This window comes from Felis catus, chromosome D1, assembly GCF_018350175.1.
Source record: "Felis catus isolate Fca126 chromosome D1, F.catus_Fca126_mat1.0, whole genome shotgun sequence".
NCBI classification, from domain to species: domain Eukaryota; kingdom Metazoa; phylum Chordata; class Mammalia; order Carnivora; family Felidae; genus Felis; species Felis catus.
In genome coordinates, this window is record NC_058377.1 from 99021852 (window position 1) to 99043953 (window position 22102).

At 37.6% G+C, this 22102-nt stretch overlaps 1 protein-coding gene across 4 annotated transcripts in view; it reads left to right on the forward strand.

Annotated features, from left to right (window-relative positions):
• CD1H11orf49 (chromosome D1 C11orf49 homolog) overlaps window positions 1-22102 on the forward strand; it is a 202927-nt gene that overhangs the window by 71404 nt on the left and 109421 nt on the right. For all 4 annotated transcript variants that reach the window (XM_003993221.5, XM_003993222.6, XM_006937252.4 and 1 more), the window contains exon 3: window positions 13989-14119. In XM_003993221.5, the coding sequence (XP_003993270.2) occupies window positions 13989-14119 (131 nt within the window). The remainder of the gene's footprint in view (window positions 1-13988; window positions 14120-22102) is intronic.

Below are 22102 nucleotides of genomic sequence, written 5' to 3' on the forward strand. Positions count from 1 at the left end.
ACACACAGAGAGTTACTGTAGGGGTTGTGGGAAGGGGGATGAGCTAAATGGGTAAGGGGCATTAAGGAATCTACTCCTGAAAGTATTGTTGCACTATATGCTAACTAACTTGGAGGTAAATTAAAAAAATAAAAAGAATCCAGTAAAGTCCAGACCAATGTAAATAAATAAATACATAAATAAAGAATTGATGAAAAGTATAAGCTCTTCTTTACTGTAGGAAGTCAATCTATAAAAATGTAGATGCAGTGACATAATTAGGGGTGAAAAATTACCATTTGGCAAAACCATTATAATTATTGTTGCTCTGGCAAGAATTATCAGTAGATGCTGAAACTAGTGAAATGAAAGTTTAAAGAGTAACAGTATACTTCCACAGCTTCAAAATATCTACCCACAAGATACTTAGTAATTACAAAGGTAACTTTACCACTTCAAACAAATGGTCAAAATAAACATCACCAGTAACTAGAAATGAACAGAAAGTGTCTTCTGATATAATGCACTGAGAAGAACTCAGCATCATCACTTCTGTGGTAATTTTGTCCGAAGGGCTTAACCTAAATCTAATCACAAAGAAGCATCAGACAAACCCAGACTAAAGTACATTCTGCAGAGTAATCCGTACTCTTTAAAAGTGTCAATGTCATGAATACAAAGACTCAAGAACAAAATGTTTTAGATTAAAAGAGGCTAAAGAGTCATGACAACAGAATGCAATGTATCCATCTTGAATTCTCTGTTCCTATAAAGGGGGCATTATTGGGACAACTGGTGAAATCTTAATAAGGCTTGTGCATTAGATAACAATATTGTATCAATTATAATTTTCTGATTTTGATCACTATACTATGGTCATATAAGAGAATTCCTTATTTTTTTAGGATATACATGCTGTATTTTAGGGATAAGGGAGCATCATGTCTATAACTTACTCTTAAACAGTTCTGAAAAATAGTAATATTTATATGTGTGTATGTGAGAGATTTTGAGAAAGAGTTTGAGAGCACATGTAATAAAATATTCATATTTGAGTAATTTAGATGAAGGGTATTCAGGAATTCTTTGTGCTGTTCTTGAATCTTTTCTGTAAATTTGAAATTATGTCAAAATAAAAAAAATTGAAATCTTAAGAGAAAAAACCCAACAACTTAAAGAATGAGTTTACTCAATGAAATTTGAATACTGGTTTTGGAGAAATATATTTGAGGTAGATATAGAGTATACTTCTGTGTAGCCTTTAAAATATTTTTAAGAACATTCTTGTTCAATTTTAGAAGAATGATGTCTATTACAAAAACTTTTGGGGGGGCGCCTGGGTGGCTCAGTTGGTTAAGCATCCATCTTCGGCTCAGGTCATGATCTCGCAGTTCATGAGTTCGAGCCCCGTGTCGGGCTCTGTGCTGACAGCTCAGAGCCTGGAGCCTGCTTCGGATTCTGTGTCTCCCCCTCTCTCTCTCTGTCTCTCCCCTGTTCGCTCTCTGTTTCTCTCTCTCCAAAATAAACATTAAAAAAATTAAAAAAAAAACTTTTTGGTTTAGTTAAATACACTGAAAAATAGCAAGAATGCATTTTTCTGCAGGTAGAAAAATTGTTTTGGATTTCTGGTTGTAATGGCTTACAGTGTTTATGATTTGGCCGTCTTATCCATTACAAACACATGGTAATGATATATAAAATTTTCTGAAGAGAAAATTTAAAGGACATAGCCATGTGTAAAGTCAATATAAATTCATCTATGGACCAGGAACTAAACAAACCACAATGCTAATGGGGCTCAAACCACAGACCTCCTATGATCTGGGTTCAGAAGCAAGCATAGGAAACTGAGAACTCACTTCTTGTGGAATAGTAGAGACCAAATGTGTCACACAGGGCGGGAGATTTTTTTAAAAGTATGATTGCTACCTGGGAAGTGGCTTATATAAAACCTGGGACAATGAAAGGAAGCAGACAGCCTTGCAACCAGGCCTGAGTGGTCTGAGCTACTCAGGGGTCCAGTGACAGTCTCTGTGATATCCCCAATATCATTGGGAATGGAGCCTTACCTCATCCAATATAAGATCTGGTCCTAGACTAGGATCTGTCCTCAGGACAGCTGGAGAGAGTGATAGCCTCCCACTTAGGTGAGTCTACATGCTGAAATTCCAAAATATATGGGAACAACTAATGCTAAGAAAGAGCCAATAAACCCAACAATTGAAATATAAATGTACTCCAGAGAAAATAAGACTAATAATTATTTTAAATTGAGTTTGAAATAAAGTTAAGGATCCTCAGGGAAGTAAAAGAAGGAATGGTTGTTATTAGAGAGAGAGAGAGAGAACACTGGATTATTTGTATTTTGAGTGTTACATTTTATAAGTCCTTTCTATATTTTGGATACTAACCCTTTATCAGATGTGTCATTTGCAGATGTCTTCTCCCATTCCATACGTTGCCTTTAGTTTTGTTGATTGTTTCCTTTGCTGTGCAGAAGCTTTTTACTTTGATGAAGTCCCAATTGTTTATTTTTGCTTTTGTTTCCCTTGCCTCAGGAGACATATGTAGTAAGAAGTTGCTATGGCTGATGTCAAAGAGGTTACTGCTTATGTTCTCCTCTAGGATTTTAATGGTTTCCTGTCTAACATTTAGGTCTTCAATGCATTTTGAATTTATTTTTGTGTAGGGTGTAAGAAAGTGGTCCAATTTCATTCTTTTGCATGTTGCTATCCAGTTTTCCCAAGACTATTTGTTGAAGAGACTGTCTTTTTTCCATTGGATATTCTTTCCTGCTTTGTCGAAAATTAATTGACCATATAGCTGTGGGTTCATTTCTGGGTTTTCTGTTCTGTTCCATTGATCTGTTTATTCTTGTACCAGTACCATACTGCCTTAATCACTACAGCTTTGTAATATAACTTGAAGTCTGGAATTGTGATGCTTTGCTTTTGTTTTTCAAGATTGCTTTGGCTGTTTGGGGTCCTTTGTGGTTCCATACAGATTTTAGAATTGTTTGTTTTAGCTCTGTGAAAAAATGCTGTTGGTTTTTTGATAGGGATTCCATTAAATGTGTAGACTGTTTTGGGTAATATAGACATTTTAACAATATTTGTTCTTCCTATCCACGAGCATGGAATGTCTTTCCATTTCTTTATGTCTTCTTCAATTTCTTTCATCAGTGTTTTCTAGTTTTCAGAGTACAGATCTTTTACCTCTTTGGTTAGGTTTATTCCTAGGTACCTTATAGGCTTTGGTGCCTCTGTAAATGGGATTGATTCCTTGATTTCTCTTTCTGCTGCTTCATTATTTTTGTATAGAAATGCAACAGATTGATGTATGTTGTATTCGGTGACTTTACTGAATTTGTGTATCAGCTCTAGCAATTTTGTAGTGGAGTCTTTTGGGTTTTCTACATATAGCATCATGTCATCTGCAAATAGTGAAAGTTTGACTTCCTCCTTGCTGATTTGGATGCCTTTTATTTCTTTGTGTGTCTGATTGCTGTGGCTAGGACTTCCAGTACTATGTTACGTAACAATGGGGAGAGTGGACATCCCTGTCTTATTCCTGACCATAGAGGAAAAGCTCTCAGTTTTTTCACACTGAGGATGATATTAGCTGTGGGTTTTTTGTATATAGCCTTTATTATGTTGAGGTATGTTCCCTCTAACCCTACTCTGTTGAGGGTTTGATCATGAACGGATGTTGTTCTTTGTCAAATGCTTCTGCATCTACTGAAAGGATCATATCATTCTTATCCTTTCTTTTATTAATGTGGTGTATCACGTTGATTGATTTGCAAATATTGAACTATCCTTGTAACCCAGGAATAAATCCCACTTGATCATGGTGAATGATTCTTTTACTGTTGGATTTGATTTGCTAGTATTTTGTTGAGAATTTTTGCATCCATGTTCATTAGGGATATTAGCCTATAGTTCTCTTTTTTAGTGGAGTCTTTCTCTGGTGTTGGTATTAGGGTGATGCTGGCCTCATTGAATGAATTTGGAAGTTTCCTTTCATTTCTATTTTTTAGAATAGGTTGAGAAGAATAGGTATTCACTCTTCCTTATTTTTTTAATTATTTATTTATTTTGAGAGAGAGAGAATGTGAGCAGGGGGAGGGACACAGAGAGAGGAGAGAAAGAATCGCAAGTAGGCTTTGTGCTGACAGCACAATGCAGGGCTCAGTCTCATGAACCCATGAGATCATGCATGACCTGAGCTGAAATCAAGAGTTGAACACATAACTGACTGAGCCACCCAGCTGCCCTTCATCCTTCTTTCAGTGTTTGACGGAATTCACCTGTGAAGCCATCTGGCTCTGGACTTTTGCTTGTTGGGAGATTTTTGATCATTGATTCAGTTTCTTTGCTGGTTATTGTTTTCTATTTCTTCTTGTTTCAGTTTTGGTAGTTTATATGTTTCTAGGACCACTTTGTCCAATTTGTTGGCATATAGTTTTTCATAATATTCTCTTATAATTATTTGTATTTCTGAGAGGTGACTTCTTCTCTCTCATTTGTGATTTTATTTATTTGAGCCCTTTCTCTTTTGTTTTTGATAAGTCTGGCTAAGAGTTTATCCATTTTATTAATGTTTTCAAAGAATCAGCTCTTGGTTTCATTGATCTGTTTTATTGCCCAAAAAACAAATAATCCATTTCAAAAATGGGCAGAAGACATGAATAAGCATTTTTCCAAGGAAGACATACAGATGGCCAACAGACACATGAAAAGATGTTTATCATCACTCATCATCAGGGAAATACAAATCAAAACTACAATGAGATATCACCTCACACCTGTCAGAATGGCTAAAATTAACAACACAGGAAACAACAGGTGTTGGTGAGTATGTGAAGAAAGGGGAGCCCTCTTACACTGTTGGTGAGAATGAAAAATGGTGCAGCCACTCTGGAAAACAGAATGAATGTTCCTAAAAAAGTTAAAAATAGAATTACCATATGATCCAGCAATTGCACTGCTAGGTATTTACCCAAAGGATACAAAAATACTACTTTGAAGGGATACATGCACTCCAATGTTTATAGTAACATTATCAAGAATAGCCAAATTATGGAAAGAGCCCAAATGTCCATTGACTGATGAATGGATAAAGAAGATATGTTATGTATATATAATGGAATATTACTCTACCATAAAAAATGAAATCTTGCCATTTGCAATGATGTTGATGGAGCTAGAGAGTATTTTGCTAAGTGAAATAAGTTAGAGAACGATAAATACCATATGATTTCAGTCTATGTGGAATTTAAGAAACAAAACAAATGAACATAGGGAGAAAAAAGAGAAAGGCAAACCAAGAAACAGGCTCTTAACTTTAGAGAACAAACCGATGGTTACCAGAATGAGGGGGGGGGGGGGACGGGTTAGATGGGTGATGGGGATTAAGGAGGGCACTTTTGATGAGCACTGGGTGTTGAATGGAACTGATGAATCACTAAATTGTACACCTGAATCTAATATTACACTCTATGTTAACTGACTGTAATTTAAATAAAAACTTGAGAGAGAAAAAAACCATGTAAATTCTTTAAAACACCAGTTAGGGGCACCTGGGTGGCTCAGTCAGTTGAGCGTCCGACTTCGGCTTAGGTCATTATCTTGTGGTCTGTGGGTTCAAGCCCTGCATCGGGCTCTGTGCTGACAGCTCAGAGCCTGGAGCCTGCTTGGGATTCTGTGTCTCCCTCTCTCTCTGCCCCTCCTCTGCTCATGCTTTGTCCCTCTCTCTGTCAGAAATAAATAAACATTAAAAAAATTTTTTTAAATGCCACTTAAACGTTCTAGAAATAAAGCTACTGACGTATTAAGAAATTCAACAGAGAGAATAAATTTTAGACTAGACATAATAGAATAAAGAGTACATAATTTGGAAGATAATACTAAGGTTAACACAGAGATAAAAGATGAAAATTATGAAAGACGCAAAAAAGACACAGAGAGGCTAAATGTATATCTACTAGGGGAAGAAAAGGATAGAGAGGATGACAGTAAAGCAATATTTTAAAAGATATTTGCTGAGACTATTTTCCAGGATTGACAAAAGATGTAAGTCAGATTAAAGTATTGAGCAAGATAACTAAAAATACACCTACATGATAGACACGTGGTGGAATCCACAGAACATTAATGATAAAGAAAATAGCATATATGAATGGTAAGAATGATTAACTCCATGAGGAATGGCAGAAGTTTGACAGATGGTCTCTCGACAACAATGATAGATGCCAGATGACAATGGAGTAGGATCTTTGAAGTGCTAAGAGAAGATAAATGACAACCCAGAATTCTCCACCTGGTTAAACTATTACTCCAGAGGGTAAAATAAAGATATTTTCAAGAAGATGAAAACTGAGAGCATTTACCACCCACAGCCTTTTGTGGAAACAGCAGGCCTGTGAATATTCAGAAATTCACAATTTGAAGTTAAAAAAAGCTTAGAAAACCTGAAGTTGTTTTTGCTGATTTTTCAACAAACTCATTTGGGGGCAAACTTGATCTGGACTAGTTTATGAGGCTCTCTTTGGTCTTTATTTATATTCCTTAGTGTAAGGATATGTTTCACTGTGGAAATTTTAATATGCTTGACTATGGGCAGCTACCCCAGCCCCATTGGTGGTGCTATATCACATCTGGTTTGTGCAGCATATTGCCTTTATAAAGTCCAAAAATTTGTCGATTCCAAAACAGAGAGGTCCAAAGTGATAAGTGATTGTGGACCTGTCTTAAAGGATGGTGTACTTTAGCAGGAAAACAATTGAACCAAGAGGGAAGGAACAGAATGAGAAACAATAGTGAGCGAGGTAACATGATATGTTGGTAAGTGTAATTAACTATTGATCTTTAAAAATAATTATTTTTTACATTTAAAAAGATGGAAGTCAAAAGAAATAAAGCACATCCAAATTGGAAAGGAAAAGGTAAAACTATCTATTTGCAGATGACATTATCCTACATGTAGAAAATCCCAAAGAATCCACAAAAGAGCTTCCAGACCTAATGAACATCAGCAAAGATGCAGGATATCAAATCAACATACAAAAATCCATTGTGTTTTTATAAACTAGCAATCAGTCATCAAAAGGAAATTAAGAGAGCAATTCTATTTATAATAGCATCTAAAAGAATTAAATACTTAGGGATAAATCCAACCAAGAAAGCAAAGGATTTGCACCCTGCAAACTACAAAACACTGCTGAATGCTAAAAATAGCTATAAAATTGGAAAGACATTGTTCATTGATAGGAAGATTTAGCATTGTTTAGATGTCAATACTATCCAACTAAATCTACAGATTTGATACAAACTCTACCAAAATTCTAACAGACTTTTTCAGAGAAATGGAATAGCTGATCCTCACATTAATATGGAATTGCAAGAGGTTTCAGAAAGCCAGGATAATCTTAAAAAAGAAGAAAGTTGGAAGACTCCAACTTTCTAACTTTGAAACTTAATACAAAAACTACAGTACTTAAAACAGTATAGCATCGGCATAAAGACAGACATATAGACTACTGTGATAAAATTGAGAGCCCAGAAACAAACCCTCACATGTATGGTCAATTGATTTTCAACATGGGTACCATTCATTGGGGAAAGGACTGTTTGACAAGTCCTTCCAGAAAGTGGTGCTGGGGAAACTAGATATCCACATGCAAAAGAAGTTGACCCATACCTTATACCTTATATAAACATTAACTCAAAATGATCAAGAACTTAAACTTAAGAGCTAAAACTATAAAACCATGAGAAGAAAATAACTGAATGTCTTCATGGCATTATAATTGACAGCAAACCAAAAGCATGGGGAAAAAAATAAAAAAATAGATAAAATGGACTTCATCAAAATTAAGAACTTTTTGTGCATCAAAGGGTACTATCAAGAAGGCAAGAAAACAACCTGAAGAATGAGAGAAAACATTTTCAAATCATATATCTTATAAGGGATTCATATCCAGAATATATAAAGAACTCCTACAACTCAACAACAAAAAAAGTTCTTAAAAAATGGGCAAACAGGGCGGTTGGGTGGCTCAGTCAGTTGAGCGTCCGACTTACGGCTCAGGTCATGATCTCCCAGCTCATGGGTTTGAGCCCCGTGTTGGGCTCTGTGATGACAACTCAGAGCCTGGAGCCTGCTTCAGATTCTGTGTCTCCCTCTCTCTCTGCCCCGCCCCCACTCACGCTCTGTCTCTGTCTCTCTCAAAAATAAACATTAAAAAAATTTTTTTAGGGGCACCTGGGTGGCTCAGTCAGTTAAGTGTCTGACTTCGGCTCAGGTAATGATCTCGTGGTTCATGAGTTTGATCCTCCATCAGGCTCTGTTCTGACAGCTCAGAGACTGGAGCCCACTTCAGATTCTGTGTCTCCCTCTCTCCATTTGGCCCCTCCACCATTTGCTCGTTTTTTCTCTCTCTCCCTCTCTCTCAAAAATAAATAAACATTAAAAAAATTTAGAAAAAAAATTTTAATGGGCAAAGGACTTAGACATTTCTCCAGAGAAGATATACACATGGTCAATAAGTACATGAAAAGATGCTCAACATGGAAATAACAAATCAAAACCACAGTGAGATACCACCTCATACCTACTAGGATGACTATTTAAACACACACACACACACACACACACACACAGGAAAAGTGTTGGTGAGGATTTGGAGAAATTGGAACCTTTGTGCATTGCTATGAGAATGTAAAATGGTACAGCAACCAGGAAATACAGTTTGGTGGTTTCTCAAAAGGTTAAACATATAGCTACTGTATGGCCTAGCAATTCCACTTCTGGGTATATACCTAGAAGAACTGAAAGCAAGATATTTGAAGAAGAGATATTTGTATACCAATGTTCATTAAAGCACTATCCATTATAGTAGTGCAACCCATGTGCTCATTAGCAGATCAATGGATAAGCAAACGTGGTATACATACATGGAATATTATTCATCCTTAAAAAGGAATGAAATTTCATATAAATCACAACATGGGTGGACCTTAAAAACTTAGTGAAATAAGCCAAACACACAGGGAAAAAATTGTACAATTCCACTTATAAGAGGCACCTAGAATAGACAAATTCATAGAGACAGAGAGGAATAGAGGTTACGAGAGTATGGGAGGAAGGTCGAGGGGGGAGTTACTGTTTAATGTATATAGGGTTGTTGTTGGGGATAATGATAAAGTTGTGTGTATAGATAGTGGTAATGGTTATACAGCATCATGAATGTATTAAAGCTACTGAATTGTACACTTATAACAGTTAAAATGACAAATGTCGTGTTATGGTTAAAATAATAAATATTATAAACATTTTACCACAGTAAAAAAAAGTTTTAAATTTAAAAAGATAGAAGTCAAATTCTGGAAAATAATATCAGAAGATGAGAAGAGTGCTCATGGGTTATTTAGAGTGTGCTTTGGTTCTTGTCTTGCTTTGGAGAGTAACAAAGATAATGAGTGATTTGGCATTTTAAGAAATGTGTAGCTACTAATTTGAAAAGATATATGCATCCATGTTTATCACAGCATTATTTACAATAGCCAAGATATGGAAGCAACCTAAGTGTCCACTGATGGATGAATGGATAAAGAACATGTGGTATACACATACAGTGGAATATTACTCAGCCATAGAAAAGAATGAAATCTTATTATTTCTGACAACATGGATGACCCTACAGGGTATTATGCTAAGTGAAATAACTCAGAGAAGAACAAAACCATATGATTTCATTTATATGTGGAATCTAAAAAACAAAACAAATGAACGAATACACATACACTGTAGAGAGTAAGATGGAGTCACTCATGTCAAGCAGGGGCCTGTGTCAAGCAATGATGCAAACATTTAAGGGTACTGTAGCTACCAGGTAACAGCCAGACCAGCACCAGCTGACCACACCCCAGAACTGATAACAAGCAGAAGCAGAGGAGGTCTGCAGGGGCCCAAGACTGATTAAATCCCTTTAAAAGGGGAAGATTTTTGCAGCAAAATGTCACTCCTCAGACATTGAGGAGACACTGACCCCTCTATGTCTGACCACTTCAAAAAGGCAGCATCTGCGAAAGCTCTGTCCCATTGATCTCTGAACAGAACTGGGATCGTTTGAGGCTTGAACAGAATAAGCAGTAAGTGCTGAGAGCTGACCCAGACCAGACTGGACTGGACCGTGGCCTTATCTCAACTACACACCCACAGACTGACTTCAAGTTTGGTTCGTTAACTTCCTACCCGCTATGTTATGTTTGTTGTGTGACTTGTCTTGTCTTTTGCTCTGTGTGTTGTGTAAGAAGCCAAGTTAATCACACGGTGAAATGTTATTTGAGTTTGGAATTCTGAACCTGCTTTATAATCATGTTAACCTTGCTTTGTGACTGAATAAAGCCGACATTGTGGAAACATATAACTCGTGTGTATACCTTCATAGCGTGCTCGTGACATATACAAACGGCAACAGTCTCATAAATACAGAGAACAAATTGATGGTTGCCAGAGAGGAGGGGGTGGGAGATGGGTAAAATAGGTGAAGGGGTTTAAGAGTTACAATCTTCCAGTTATAAAATAAATAAGTCATGGGGATGAGAAGTACAGCATAGGGAATATAGTCAACTGTAATAATTTTATATGGTGACAGATGGTGACTACTCTTACCACGGTGAGCACTGCATGATGTACAGAACTGTCGAAATCACTGTCCTGTACACCTGAAACTAATGTAACATTGTATGTCAGCTATACTTCAATAAAAAAAAATGTGTAGCTAAATATGTATGTTTAATGTTTAAGAGGAATTCTAAGAAGTTACAGATTCTGTCATAGCTTCCGATCTAATGGCGGGGGGAGAGAGAAAAGTAAAAAAGAAACAGCTTTACTAACACAATAGAAAGCAGGAAAAGAAAAACAAGTCAAAGAAGAATAATTTATGGAAAAGATAAAATAAGATGGCAGAAATTAATCAGATAGATTTTAAAAACCTCGCTTTTTAAAATACAGAGACTGTAAGGTTGGGTAAAAAAAATCCAGCTATATACTACTCACAAGAGAAATATCTGACACAAAATGACCCAGGAGAATGGAAATTAAAAAGCACAGTAAAAGATATGCCAGGCAAATACTGATCAAAACACAGTTGAGTATTGCAATATTACAATACAAATAGCAGACCAAAGTCCTGGACTTTTTTTTTTTTTATTTAAAAAAAATTTTTTTTTTTAACATTTATTTATTTTTGAGACAGAGAGAGACACAGCATGAACGGGGGAGGGTCAGAGAGAGGGAGACACAGAATCTGAAACAGGCTCCAGGCTCTGAGCCATCAGCACAGAGCCTGACGCGGCGCTTGAACTCACGAACTGCATGATCATGACCTGAGTCGAAGTCGGACGCTTAACCGACTGAGCCACCCAGGCGCCCCCAAAGTCCTGGACTTTTAAAAAGTTTATAAAATGCCAACTTTTAAGTATTTCCAGTGTGGCTAACTATAAATATAAATCTGATCATTTCTATCTAGTATTGTCTATTTTTTTCTGATCTTTCTAGGTCAACTGCCAAAGGGATTTATAGAATAGTATGTACTATGTGTTAGATAATGTAATGGAGGCTAAAATGAGTACAACCTAATTGCTTATTACATAGAACTTATAGTCTAGTAGGGGAAATAAGTCCAATAACTTAAAAAAATTTTTTTAATGTTTATTTATTTTTGAGAGAGAAGGCAAGCAGAGAGAGAGGGAGACACAATTCGAAGCAGGCTCCAGGCTCTGAGCTGTCAGCACAGAGTCTGACATGGGGCTTGAACTCACGAACTATGAGACCATGACCTGGGCCGAAGTTGGACACTCAACCGACTGAGGCACCCAGGCGCCCCAGTCCAATAACTTTTTAAAAAGGCAGCAGATTGTGAGTAGCAGTAGTTAGAAGTAAGTCGCGGTGGGAATTGGGCATGAGTGTAGAATCGGGGAAAAAACTTCTTGCAAAATGTGGCATTTGAGATGGTCCTGAAAAACTGGGTAGAAATTTTAACAGATGGAGATAGGGAAAAGATATTTCAGGTTGAAGAGAAACAGTAAAGCCTCGAGCAATATATTGTATTTTCTGCTTTTTTGTTACAGCCATCTTATGTAAAATAATTTCCACTGATTATATTAAGATTGTCTATTGACTCTTTAAGTAAAGTGATTGTGATCTCCATACTGACCAGCTGAATTTTATTGGTAGGGATTATCTAAAGGCAGTAATGTAAATACAATTATAAATCTTTTTACTGTATTCAGTATTATATGTCCTTGGCCTATCAGTTTGTTTTTTAAAATTCCTGTTTTATAACTTCTTACGTAAATTGTTATCTGTACAATGAGTCTCAGCCAGAGTCTTCAATGCATAAATTATTCCCTAGTTTTAAAAAAAGATATTTTAAAAAAGCTACACTAAGGATATAATTTCACTAGTATTAGTTTCTTTACAGCCTAGACTATGACCTAGACACCAGCTTTTTTCCCATGGGGGGTATGAAGCATACTTTGGGACTAATTCTTTTCTTGATAGCTTCATAAATTTAGACTAGATTGTTATCATTTTAGACGTCATTTGCTAGAAATGTGACCTACCCCATTTACCTGTAACAGCTCATTTGCTTTATTTTTCATTTTCCTTTGCTCAAGACAATAGCATTGCAAACTGCATGGTTAGGTTAACACTTTCATTGCTTTTTAAAAATTGCTCCTCTAACCTAATCCTTCACCAGATGTTTTCCTCATACTTCCTCATAGTGTCTCAGAAGTAGATTTCTATGCTAGTTTTCCACAGGGAGAAGAGTAGGTAATTTGATTTTTCATAGTGTTATTAATATTAACAGGAAGAAGCTAATTTTATCTTAAGTGATAACACACTCTATATTAAAGACAGGTTAGATGTTCCCCTCAGAACTTGGTCAGGAAAAAGGAAAATGGAACAGATGGCTCCTGAAATTTTTTCCTGTTTGGTTCAGAGATTCAGATCCTTCCCTCCTGCGCCCTCCCCGCCCCCCCCCCCCCCCTTTAAATGGTCAGCAAGTGAAAAGTGGCATTTGGAATTTCCACTGTCTCTCCATTGCTTTGCCATCTTTAGTTTAATGCCTGTTTCTCTACAAAGATTAACACATTTTCCACTCCTGATATACTTGTCAGGGAATTTAGGAGTTTTCTGGAACCTGAAGTCTGCCTTTGGTTGTGATGATTACTGGATAATTGCCTACTCTTTGGTGGAATTTCCATTTTTAGATTACGCCAGGCTCTACAGCCTTTCTTTCTCTGGCAGAAGAACCCAAAAGCAATGGAGTATGTTTTTTTCCCCTTCCCCGGCCCAGCTTAAACAATGACTCACTTGGGCTCTGGGGCTTTGCTTCATACTGTCATTCAGGGGCCACTTTTTACCCTTGTTCTTATTTGCCTTTAGTGTTCTGTTTGCAACCTTTCATTTCCTTTGGCACATGGACTTGCCTGTGAGGTTATTGTCAGAGAGGTATACATCACCCCCAAACTGGAACAGACAATCCAGTTATGTCCCTATGAGCCATTTTGTTCTCATGGCAGCTGATGTAGATCAGAGACAGTACAGAAACAATATCTTTAAGGAAATATAATTCCAAATGTGGCAGGAGAAGTATTCTCCCCAAAAATACAAGTGCCAATGTCATCCAGTTAAAGAATGAAACATTTCCCTCTATCTGAAGTGTTCCAGTGACTGATGAAAAGTCCCTCAGTACATATATGTTGGAGGTGGGAAGCACACAGAGGAATTAGACTCCAAGAGTTTTCAGAAGGATGTGGTTATATGAAGAGATTTCCTCATTGAAAGACTTCATCTAATCTGTAGTTCAGAGTTTGTTGGAGAGAAAAGATTTCCCGCCTTTTGGGCAGTGGTTCTGTCTGGTCTTGAGTTTTCACTCTGATTCCAGCCTTCCAGAAACTATTCATCTAATGATTCCTTGATTTTTCTCTTTGCAGTTTTAACAGTGTGTGTCAGGGAACTCACATTCTCTTTCGGGAATTCAGCTTCATCCAAGCAACCCCTCACAACAGGGCATCATTCTTACGGGCCTTCTGGAGATGCTTCCGAACTGTGGGCAAAAATGGCGGTAAGTCTTCCCAAATTCTTTTCTTGCCTTCCTTTCTTCTAAACTTCTGCCTCTCTTTTGTTCCCATAAATACTATTTGAGTGACTGCTATTTGAGGCTCTAGGAACACCTTAGTTTTGAGGAGCTATCTGTCTGTGTCACAGACATTACTACCATTACTAGTACCATCGTCATCACAGGGCTACCTACTAGGAACCAAGTGGAGTTCTTAGCACTTTATGTGTGGTCATTCATTTATTCTTCACAACAGCTCTCCATGGTAGATATGATCATCCCCGTTATAACTAGTGAAACCAGGGCTCAGAGGGGTTAAGTAACTTGACAGGGTTGTACCCCAAATGCTGGAGTGGGATCCCTACCTAGGCAATCTGGCTCCAGAGCCTTTGCTCTTGGTAAATATTAAAATACCATGCAGTAGATTGAAGAAATGGTGCGAATACAAAGAAGGAAACTGCTGAGTGGGGGTGAGGGAACCCTATGGTTAGAGAAAGGGGAGCAAGTAGATTAGAGGAGGTTCTCCTGAGAACTGGTTGTTTGGTCTAATTTGGGAAGGAAGAGTAAGAGTTGTCCACATGGATAAAGGAGAGAAGACATTCTAGTACAGCATGTGCTGTGATGTAGAGGCATAAAAGAACCTGAGAAGATCAGAATGGCTAGAGTTTGTGAAGGGCATTAGGGGAGATGAGCCTGTGAAGGAGTGGAATAGTCAGGTCCTGAAAGACCATTTTTGCCGTAAAAATAGAAGTTGAATTTTATGCTGTGGGTTAAAGGATTTTATTCAGAAGAGTGGTGTGATGATATCTGAATTCTAGAAAGATCATTTGAAAGGCCATTTCCTATCGAAATGGCTTAGAGGGTGAGTTTGGAGGCAGCGAGCGTGGTTAGGAGACTTGCAGTCGTGAGACATGACAAGAGCCAAAACTAAGGCAGCATCCACGGAAGGGGCACTTTCAGAGATCAAATCCAAAGGATTTGGCGATTGGTTTTGGCACATAAGGTGAGTGAGAAGAGCCCTGATAAATTTCCAGGTAATTGTATACTCACACTGTGCCGAAATCATTGCTCCCATCCATCTCCAGAGCTTCTTCACCTTCCCCATTAAGCACTCTCCATTTCCTCCCCTGCCCCCAGCCTCTGGCAAGCCCTGTTCTACTTTCTGTCTCTGAATTGGACTACACTAGGTACCTCGTGTTAGTGGAATCATGTAATACTTCCCTTTTTGTGAATGACTGACTTCATTTAACACAATGTCCTCAGAGTTCATACATGTTGTGACATGTGTCAGAATCGCCTTCCTTTTTAAGCCTGAAGAACACTCTATTGTATGTATCCACATTTTGTTTATCCATTCATCTATCAACAGACACTTGGGTTGCTTCCTCCCTTTGACTAATGTGAATGAAATGGCATGTTAAGTTTTTGAAAAGTTGAAATTTCTAGGGACACAGTGAAAACACTCCATGAAGCAGCAGGTAATACAAATTAGTTTCTAGAAATACAGATTTGGGGAAGTAGAATAAAGTTTACTAATACCAGATTTTCATTTCACCTTATAATCTTTGAGACAAGAGCTAAATGCACTAGAAAATACAAGTAATTTTTATATTTGCACACTTTTGGTTTGGCATCTATGATTATATTCCAAGGAAAATTAAAAAAAAAAAAAAACACTGATTGAAATAACTATTAAATAAAGCAGTTTCTGTAGTGATCCTACCTGAGAGTAGAGAAAGGCCTAAACTATTTCCTCATTTACTTAACAGATATTTCTGGTAGACTTACCACATGCTTGGTGCTGGGGTATAGTAAGTGAACAGGTACACGCCCTGATCTCATTGAGTTGACAACATCCTCCACCCTGCTCTCATGATGCTACTGCTACTTTATATATAGCTACCGAGCCTTTTATTTCTTTTTTTTTATCATGAAATTTATTGTCAAATTGGCTTCTATACAACACCCAGTGCTCATCCCAACAGGTGCCCTCTTCAGTGCCCATCACCCACTTTCCCCTCCCTCCCATCCCTCATCAACCCTCGGTTTATTCTCAGTTTTTTAGAGTCTCTTATAGTTTGGCTCCCTCCCTCTCTCTTTTTTTTTTTTCCCCTTCCCCTCCCCCTTGGTCTTCTGGTAAGTTTCTCAGGATCCACATAAGAGTAAAAACATATGGTATCTGTCTTTCTCTGAAAGACTTATTTCACTTAGCATAAAACTCTCCAGTTCCATCCACATTGCTACAAAAGGCAATATTTCATTCTTTCTCATTGCCAAGTAGTATTCCATTGTATATATAAACCACAATTTTTTTATCCAGTCATCAGTTGATGGACATTTAGGCTCTTTCAATAATTTGGCTATTGTTGAAAGTGCTGCTATAAACACTGGGGTACAAGTGCCCCTGTGCATCAGCACTCCTGCATCCCTTGGGTAAATTCCCAGCAGTGCTATTGCTGGGTCATAGGGTAGATCTATTTTTAATTTTTTGAGGAATCTCCACACTGTTTTCCAGAGTGGCTGCACCAGTTTGCATTCCCACCAACAGTGCAAGAGGGTTCCCATTTCTCCACATCCTCTCCAGCATCTATAGTCTCCTGATGTGTTCATTTTAGCCATTCTGACTGGCATGAGGTGATAGTGTGGTTTTGATTTGTATTTCCCTGATGAAGAGTGACGTTGAGTATCTTTTCATGTGCCTGATGGCCATCTGGATGTCTTCTTTAGAGAAGTGTCTATTCATGTCTTCTGCCCATTTCTTCACTGGATTATTTGTTTTTCAGGTGTGGAGTTTGGTGAGTTCTTTATAGATTTTGGATACTAGCCTTTTGTCCAATATGTCATTTGCAAATATCTTTTCCCGTTCCGTCGGTTGCCTTTTAGTTTTGTTGATTGTTTCCTTTGCAGTGCAGAAGCTTTTTATCTTCATGAGGTCCCAATAGTTCATTTTTGCTTTTAATTTCCTTTCCTTTGGAGATGTGTCAAGTAAGAAATTGCTGCGGCTGAGGTCAGAGAGGTTTTTTCCTGCTTTCTCCTCTAGGGTTTTGATGGTTTCCTGTCTCACGTTCAGGTCCTTTATCCATTTTGAGTTTATTTTTGTGTATGGTGTAAGAAAGTGGTCTAGTTTTATTCTTCTGCATGTTGCTGTCCAGTTCTCACAGCACCATTTGTTAAAGAGACTGTCTTTTTTCCATTGGATATTCTTTCCTGCTTTGTCAAAGATTAGTTGGCCATACTTTTGTGAGTCCAATTCTGGAGTCTCTATTCTATTCCATTGGTCTATGTGTCTGTTTTTGTGCCAATACCATGCTGTCTTGATTACAGCTTTGTAGTAGAATCTAAAGTCTGGGATTATGATGCCTCCCACTTTGGTCTGCTTCAATATTACTTGGCTATTCAGGGTCTTTTGTGATTCCATACAAATTTTAGGATTGCTTGTTCTAGCTTCCAGAAGAATGCTGGTACCATTTTGATTGGGATTGCATTGAATGTGTAGATAGCTTTGGGTAGTATTGACATTTTAGCAATATTTATTCTTCCAATCCATGAGCATGGAATGTTTTTCCATTTCTTTGTATCTTCTTCAATTTCCTTCATAAGCTTTCTATAGTTTTCAGCATACAGATCTTTTACATCTTTGGTTAGGTTTATTCCTAGGTATTTTATGATTCTTGGTGCATCATAAAAGCCATTTGTGAAAAGCCCACAGCTAATATCATCCTCAATGGGGAAAAACTGAGAGCTTTCCCCCTGAGATCAGGAACACGACAGGGATGTCCACTCTCACCGCTGTTGTTTAACATAGTGTTGGAAGTTCTAGCATCAGCAGTCAGACAACAAAAGGAAATCAAAGGCATCAAAATTGGCAAAGATGATGTCAAGCTTTCACTTTTTGCAGATGACATAATATTATACATGGAAAACCCGATAGACTCCACCAGAAGTCTGTTAGAACTGATACATGAATTCAGCAAAGTTGCAGGATACAAAATTAATGTACAGAAATCAGTTGCATTCTTATACACTAATAATGAAGCAACAGAAAGACAAAGAAACAAAAAAGAGGTTAGAGTGGGAGAGAGCTAAAGCATAAGAGACTCTTAAAAACTGAGAACAAACTGAGGGCTGATGGGGGGGTGGGAGGGAGGGGAGGGTGGGTAATGGGTATTGAGGAGGGCACCTGTTGGGATGAGCACTGGGTGTTGTATGGAAACCAATTTGACAATAAATTTCATATATTTAAAAAAAAAAAAAAAGAAACTGATCCCATGCACAATTGCACCAACAAGCATAAAATACCTAGGAATAAACCTAACCAAAGATCCAAGCCTTTTGTTTCCTAAAATTCTGTCTACCTGGTATCTTATTAGATCATTTCTACTGTCCTAAGAAATAAGTAAGGTAGGTATTATTGTGCCCATTTTATAAGTAAATTGTGTAACTTGCAGAAGGATTGCAGAGTAAGTAAGTAAGAAAGTTGGAAATAGAACCCAGATTTACAAATATGCTAATATGCTATTTCTGCTATTTTTATTACTCCAATCATGACTTCTATGACATGTAACTTAAAAGATTATCCATCTTAATTACGTTATTGTACAGAAAGTACTTAGTGTACTGAGAAAATAGCATCATCTCCTTTACAGAAGATATGCACTAGTGGACAAAAATCAAAGTGGACTCGATTTTAAGTGAACTACCTCAGAGAAACTAACCCATTGGTCTCTACATAAACAAAACTTGGGAGCTGTGAGTATACAGGTGAAGTCTGTAGTATTTCCTCAGAACCTGTTTTTCCCAATCCTTTCCCAGTCCCTTAGCTGGTCAGCAAATATTTACTCAATACTCACTGTATTGCAGAATGGTACATACAGCGAGAGCTGGTTTCTGTGAAATAGGCACGTGGAGAGAAGTATGGAAAACAGTCTTAAGGCATCCTCAATTCTTTTCCTGATTTGGAAGTGGGGCCTCTTCAAGAATGTATTTACTATCACAAGGGATCCATATAGCATTTGGACTCTGAGCAGATGTGGGTTTCTTTACCTTTCTTATAGCAGCTGCCAGTGATTCATCCAGCTGCTAAGAGGAAGCAGCTCCAAGTTCTCCCTGTTTTTCCTGTGCCATAAACAAGATCTAGATTTTATGCTGGATATCGATTGTTATGCTTCTTCTTAATCAGACAGCCTCTGAGTTCTTAAAGACCAAATGCAACTTTTGCATCTAGGTGATCCTAAAATCTTTGGTTAAACCATTTTTAACATATTCTCAGTTTCTTCCAGGAAACTTTAGAACATCTTTCAGTCCTGGAATGTGTGAGTCCCCAATTTTAATCCAGAATGAGCAAAAACACTCAGAGGCGAAGTTCCAACAGAAAGTACTTATTAAGCCCCATTTTCTCAATTAGAATGCCACGTACTCGGCTCCTGCTTGATAGAGCTGCTACTCTATTGCTCTTCTGCAGATAACTTCCTTAGAACATCATGTACATATTTTAGCATTATCAAGAAGAAATTAGCTCTTCTGGGAAACAGCAAAAGAAGAGCAGAGTTGCAGCATAACATATCTAAAAATGAAGCCACCTGTGGAAAACTAAGGACCTGATCCCTTCTGGCAAGAAACAGTTTGTCCCAGTTTTTAGCAAGTATAGGGATGTAATGTCATTTCTGCATGACTGAGTCCTGAATGATGCTAATTTTCCTGTGTCTGAAATTCAAATAAGCTCATGAAGATTATAGTGAACCTCTTGCTATCAAGGCAACTTTAGAGTCTTGGAAGCAAAAAGATCTATTCATATGTAATAAGACTTTAAAATTCAACTTCTCACTTTGGTATTTCTTTCAATGTGAAAAATTAATCTCAATTTTCAAGTCTGGCAAAGATTAAAATTCCCTGAAGGAAATCTTCACTTCTGCTTAGGGATATTAGCTCAAAAGAGCTTTTGTCCAAGGTTTATTTTTACAGTTTGTTAGAATTTAATTTTGAGCTTTGTGCTTTTACAAATGTGCGTGTGTGTGTGTGTGTGTGTGTGTGTGTGTGTGTGTGTGCGAGTGCGCATATTTCATTTAATAAAAGAATGAGGGGGCACCTGGGTGGCTCAGTCACTTGAGCGTCCGGCTTCGGCTCAGGTCATGATCTCACAGTTTGTGGGTTCGAGCCCCGCATCAGGCTCTGTGCTGACCTCTTGCTCAGAGCCTGGAACCTGTTTCTGATTCTGTGCCTCCTTCTCTCTGTGCCCCTTCTCCGCTCACGCTTTGTCTCACTCTGTTTCTCAAAAATAAATAAATGTAAAAGTAAAATAAAATAAAATAAAATAAAATAAAAGAATGAGGAGCACTTCCTCTTCTGCCCTTGAGGAAGTACTTACTAAGGGAATTGTCACCCTGCCATAAACAACTAGAAAATTAGACAATGTATCTGAAACAACTCTTTGAGACATTGAACAGTTAATATGGGGGCTGTGGTCTCTGAGAAGCAGTTGCCAAGCAGCAGTATAGGAGAGGAGATCTAAAGAGCCCAGCAGTCTTACTCAGTTGAGGAGGCAGAGATTGGGGTTTGGAGAAACCAAAGTGGCCAGAATTTGCAGGGCAGAGAACCAAGGAGGAAGGAGTTGCTCAGTAAGCTCCAAAGAGCTACAAGTGGGTATTTGAGTCTCTGGCTACAAACTCTGCACATGTGTGGGTTGGAAAAAGAACCACCAGAAACCAGTAGGCTAAACAATTCCTGGAGTATGCTCAGGGGTAAGAATAGTTCACACTGCTACCGGCCAAAGTGGAGAAACCTCAAGGTACACAGGGCATTGACATTTGATAGAGTCCTCAGCAGCCCCAAAACAGAAGGGGTTAAACTGATCTCTCTGCAAGGAAGTTAACTGTATACCAGACCAAAATTCAATGCTCTTTAGAGGAATACAGTAAAATCTAGCACTCAATAACATAAAATTCACAATGTCTGGCATCCAATTAAAAATTACCAGACATTAGAAGAAATAGGAACATATGACCCATAACCAGGAGAAAAATCTATCAGTAGAAACACAGACCCAGAATCAAAGACCTTACAAATAGTTATTTTAAATCATATAAATATGCTCAAGTATGTAAAGGAAAACATGCATATGATTAGGAGATAAATGGAAGATACTAAAAAGATCCAAATGGACTTTCTAGACATAAAAAATACATCAAAAATGAAAATAATGATAACGATAGCAATTAACATTTATTAAGTTGCTTCATATATACAATATCTAATTTTTCTTCACAATAATCCTATGTATTAAGTAGATACTTTTATTTTCACTTTTACACAGAAAATGAAACTGAGATTTAGAAAGTTAAAGAACTTGTTCTAGGTCACAGACCTAGTAAGTGAAAAAAACCAATGCTGAAGAAGCCAGAAACCTGACTTTTTTTTAATGTGTTCTCCATCAAATAGTGTGTGAGATGCTTGAAATACAACTGAGTCCATGACAATACTTGCCCTCAAGGAGCTCATATTCCAGTAAAATAGTCTGGAAATCGTTTCCCCAGAGTATAAGTGATTATTAAAGCCATGTAAAAGATTCAGTGATAGTACTAGGGCAGAAATAGTTCTTCTGCAGAAGTTAGGAAAGGCTATAAAGGAATAAAGATAGTTGGGATGGATCTTGGAGTAGTAGAAAGCTGTTAAGCAAATAAGGAGTATATTCTAGCAAGAAAAAAACAAGGTTTCTGAAAGTATGATGACATGAAACAAAATATTTCCTTTGGGAAGCATAAGAAATTCATTGTGGCTGGTGCTTAGTACCTAAGAAAGAAACATCATCACAGCCAGTCAGTACAGCCTTATCAATTTGTGTGGTATTTTCACATATGAGACAGGCAAAAGCATGGAAAATAGAATGAAAGGCGGGGATAGTAAGACCATTTAGGAGCCAGTATAGCAGAACAGGAAGTGGAAGGGAGATGAAGAGCTATTTAAGGTTGGTTTGACAGGACCTGCTGATTGGGT